A 3,238-nucleotide genomic window follows, 5' to 3' on the forward strand; every position below is an offset into this window, starting at 1 on the left:
ATCAAAAAATATCTGATCAACAAAAGTGAGCGAAATTAAATCTCGCGGAAATATTACAAGTGATATGTAAATTAAAAAAATCCACAAAGCTTACACTTTCTTGACTGGAAAGTATGGGATGAGGTTGCGTGGTTCCAATACTGTTAAACTCCACAGAATGATCTAGAACTTGCTGTATCCACCATAAACTTTCTAATCACAATTCATACTTTTAATAAAGCATTAAACTAGTAGCCAAAAAGTGCACTATGTTCTACTACCTGCAGTTGAACAAGATGGGTGAGGTCTACTTCTGATGGCCCAAATAAATTCCTTCGAGTGAGCATGGGTGTTGTATCCCTCTCATCAAACAAAGTCATGGGCGTGCCCATGGATCCCGTATCCCTCTCATCTCGCTAACAATTAATAAAAAAAACATCGACATGAATAAAAGTTTACAAATAAAGCCATTTCTGAACCTGAAACCCTAACTCAAAAAGTTATTACGATTTATTGTTGCACCCCAAATAGGTCAAATCGACGCACCTGTTTGCGCTTTCCTCCAACTTGCGTTTTCTTCTGTTTGGCTTTAAGCTTCCTCATGTCTATCTCCATCCTAGATGCTCTTCTAAGAGATGGGGGTCTTCCTTTCCCTCTGACAATAAGTGGACTCTTAACTTGTTGGGACCCACCAACTACAGTCTGACTTGTCGTACATCCAGATACCAAACCTGTTTATGGTAAGAAGATGTTAAATAGTACAAAAATGAATAATTATACAAATTGTGACCAAAATACGCAGATTTTTCACTCGAGAAAATCCACAAGTGAAAAGGTACGTCGAGCTCGAACCTGTTTGGGTACTAGATAAGGGGCGCTGGTTCTGACGATATGTAACAGTCATCTCCTCAATCCTTTTCTTTGCATCTTCAAATTGCTCATCTGAATCCACCGCATAATCTATCATCTCATAACACAAATTCAACAGGATTATGTGTCTATTACCGTTTGCAATCTGATCCCCTGCATCGTAGCTACTTCGGATCAACGTGTATCTCCTCTTGATGTCCTTCCTCCATCGATCTAAAATGTACTGGTTTGGCAATGACTTTATACCATTAGCTTTGAATGCAGCCAAAATATGCCTACACAGTATCTCTCTCATCTGAAATAACCCACATGAACACTTGGCATTGCAGTCATCCACAGTAAACTCCACTGAATATGTAACCTGTTTTGTGAACTCCTGAATACGGACTTCATCTTCTACCAAGTACCTCCTATTTACACCATCAGATGCCTGTAGAGATATTTCCAAATCAATCAGACCGATTACTTGCTGTTGGACTTCCTTAAATTTATTGTTGGTGTACAGCTCTTGAAATTTCTTTTCAATTGGAGATCTTGATACGCAGGGAATGGTGCCGCTGAATGATTGGAATTCCGCCTGATTTTCATTTTCAATCTTTTTCTTCAATGCATTGTCAAACTGGTCTACAAACTCTTTCAAGTTTGTCTTTGAATGGACATAATCGTCAAAAAACGCATTCATACTCTCGCTGCGCTGGGTTGTACTCATTCCAGCCCAAAAGTGCTCTTTCAGGAAAACCGGTACCCAATGCTCACGCTCAATGTATAAACTTGTCAACCATGCATTATCATGTAAGTCGTATGTATTAATAAACCCAGCCCAACAATTTTCAAACTCCTCAATCGTCTGTGTGTCGTACACACATTTCATCAGCTCTGTTTTCAACCCAAGTCGGTATGTCGCATATGATCCAAGCTTCTCGGGGACTTTCTTAAGTATATGCCATAGGCAAAATCTATGTCGCGCTTCAGGAAAGACAATAGCAATGGCATTTTTCATTGCTCTGTCTTGATCAGTAATAATAGCCTTCGGAGCTATTCCATCCATACACTGCAACCAGGTTTGGAACAGCCATGTAAATGTCGTCGTGTCCTCACTGGAAATCAATCCAGCTCCCAACAGAATCGACTGCCCGTGATGGTTGACACCAACAAATGGTGCAAAGGGCATCCCATACCTATTAGTCAGATATGTGGTGTCGAATGTCACGACATCACCAAAATACTTATAGGCTACCCGACTACGTGGATCGGCCCAAAAAACATTTTTTAACCGCCCGTCATCGTCTAAATCCATCAACGCAAAAAAGCCGTTATTCTTAAACTGCATCCTCATAAAATAATCACGAAGTGCTCCAGCTCCACCTGCACCAAGTCGCAGATGTCAGGCTTTCTCGATGTAATTGCGACAATCCTTTTCTAAAAATGGGAGATTCTCAAAGCCACCTGCGCCAACCACAAGAGATCCGTAACTCTTGTTCATTCGGATGCCAGCTAAGTCATTTGTGTCTAGGACTCTTTTAACGGTCTCACTAACTTCTCGATTACACCGAAAGAAGCGGGATTTCTGTGGGCTGATTACATGATTATGTGCGTTATTCACTGTTGTCAACCGCATCTTTCCCTCAATTCTTAGTGCATTAATCCGGGTCTTACAGTCAGTCTTGCCCGTCGGACGTGGGTTCGCCGGATTGGAACTCTTAATCCGGGCCTTCCCTCCACGTGCACAACCAAGGGTGACATATCTGACACTTTGATCATCAGCCCTCTCACTCCTTTGTGTCATCACCCCAAACCCACTACTTTTTGCATACTGTTTATAATAGACCAACAGATCTTCAAACGTATTGAACTCCATCCCTGACTTCGGCTCCTCAATGATATCATCACCACCATCCGACGATGTGACTACATGTGGTGTACCGGGGGAAACAGGTTGAGTTACAAAATCATCTGCTCTATCTGGGCGATATTCTTCATCAACAATATCGGCAGTACATGCTACTTCAGTTTCATCACAATCGGGTCTAATTTCTTCACCAAATCTTTCGCTGGTCGCAGAGCTAGTAGTGAAAAATGGCCTTGCCGGTTCCATCCCAGGTTGAAATGGAACACTTGCGTTTTGCTGCCCTTTAAGAAAAATAAATAAATAATATAAGTTATTTAAAATTTAAACCTAAACTGTAAGAACTAAATAATCAATGTTGTTTTAGGTTTCCATTTATTTTTATTGCTATTAATAAAGGGAACAAAAAATCTGGTTTCCATTTATAACAATATTGGGATTTCATCAAATAAAGTATGCTAGCTTGGTTCATTAACCTGTTTATTTGTTAATTTTATAGCTTAAATCTCACTGAGGTAGTTGAAGTGCAATAAAATGATAACA

General features: G+C 40.3%; 1 protein-coding gene across 1 annotated transcript; it reads right to left on the bottom strand.

Annotated features, from left to right (window-relative positions):
- Nucleotides 1-227: 227 nt before the first annotated feature.
- LOC122291355 (protein FAR1-RELATED SEQUENCE 5-like) lies at nucleotides 228-2,944 on the bottom strand. Its single transcript, XM_043099071.1, has 5 exons — nucleotides 2,296-2,944; nucleotides 2,087-2,214; nucleotides 832-1,978; nucleotides 526-710; nucleotides 228-395 (listed from the first exon to the last, which is right to left on the bottom strand). The coding sequence occupies exons 1-5, from the start codon at nucleotides 2,942-2,944 to the stop codon at nucleotides 228-230; spliced, it is 2,277 nt and encodes a 758-aa protein (XP_042955005.1).
- Between the last annotated feature and the right edge of the window lie 294 nt (nucleotides 2,945-3,238).

The sequence above is a fragment of the Carya illinoinensis genome, chromosome 1 (assembly GCF_018687715.1).
Source record: "Carya illinoinensis cultivar Pawnee chromosome 1, C.illinoinensisPawnee_v1, whole genome shotgun sequence".
NCBI classification, from domain to species: Eukaryota; Viridiplantae; Streptophyta; class Magnoliopsida; order Fagales; family Juglandaceae; genus Carya; species Carya illinoinensis.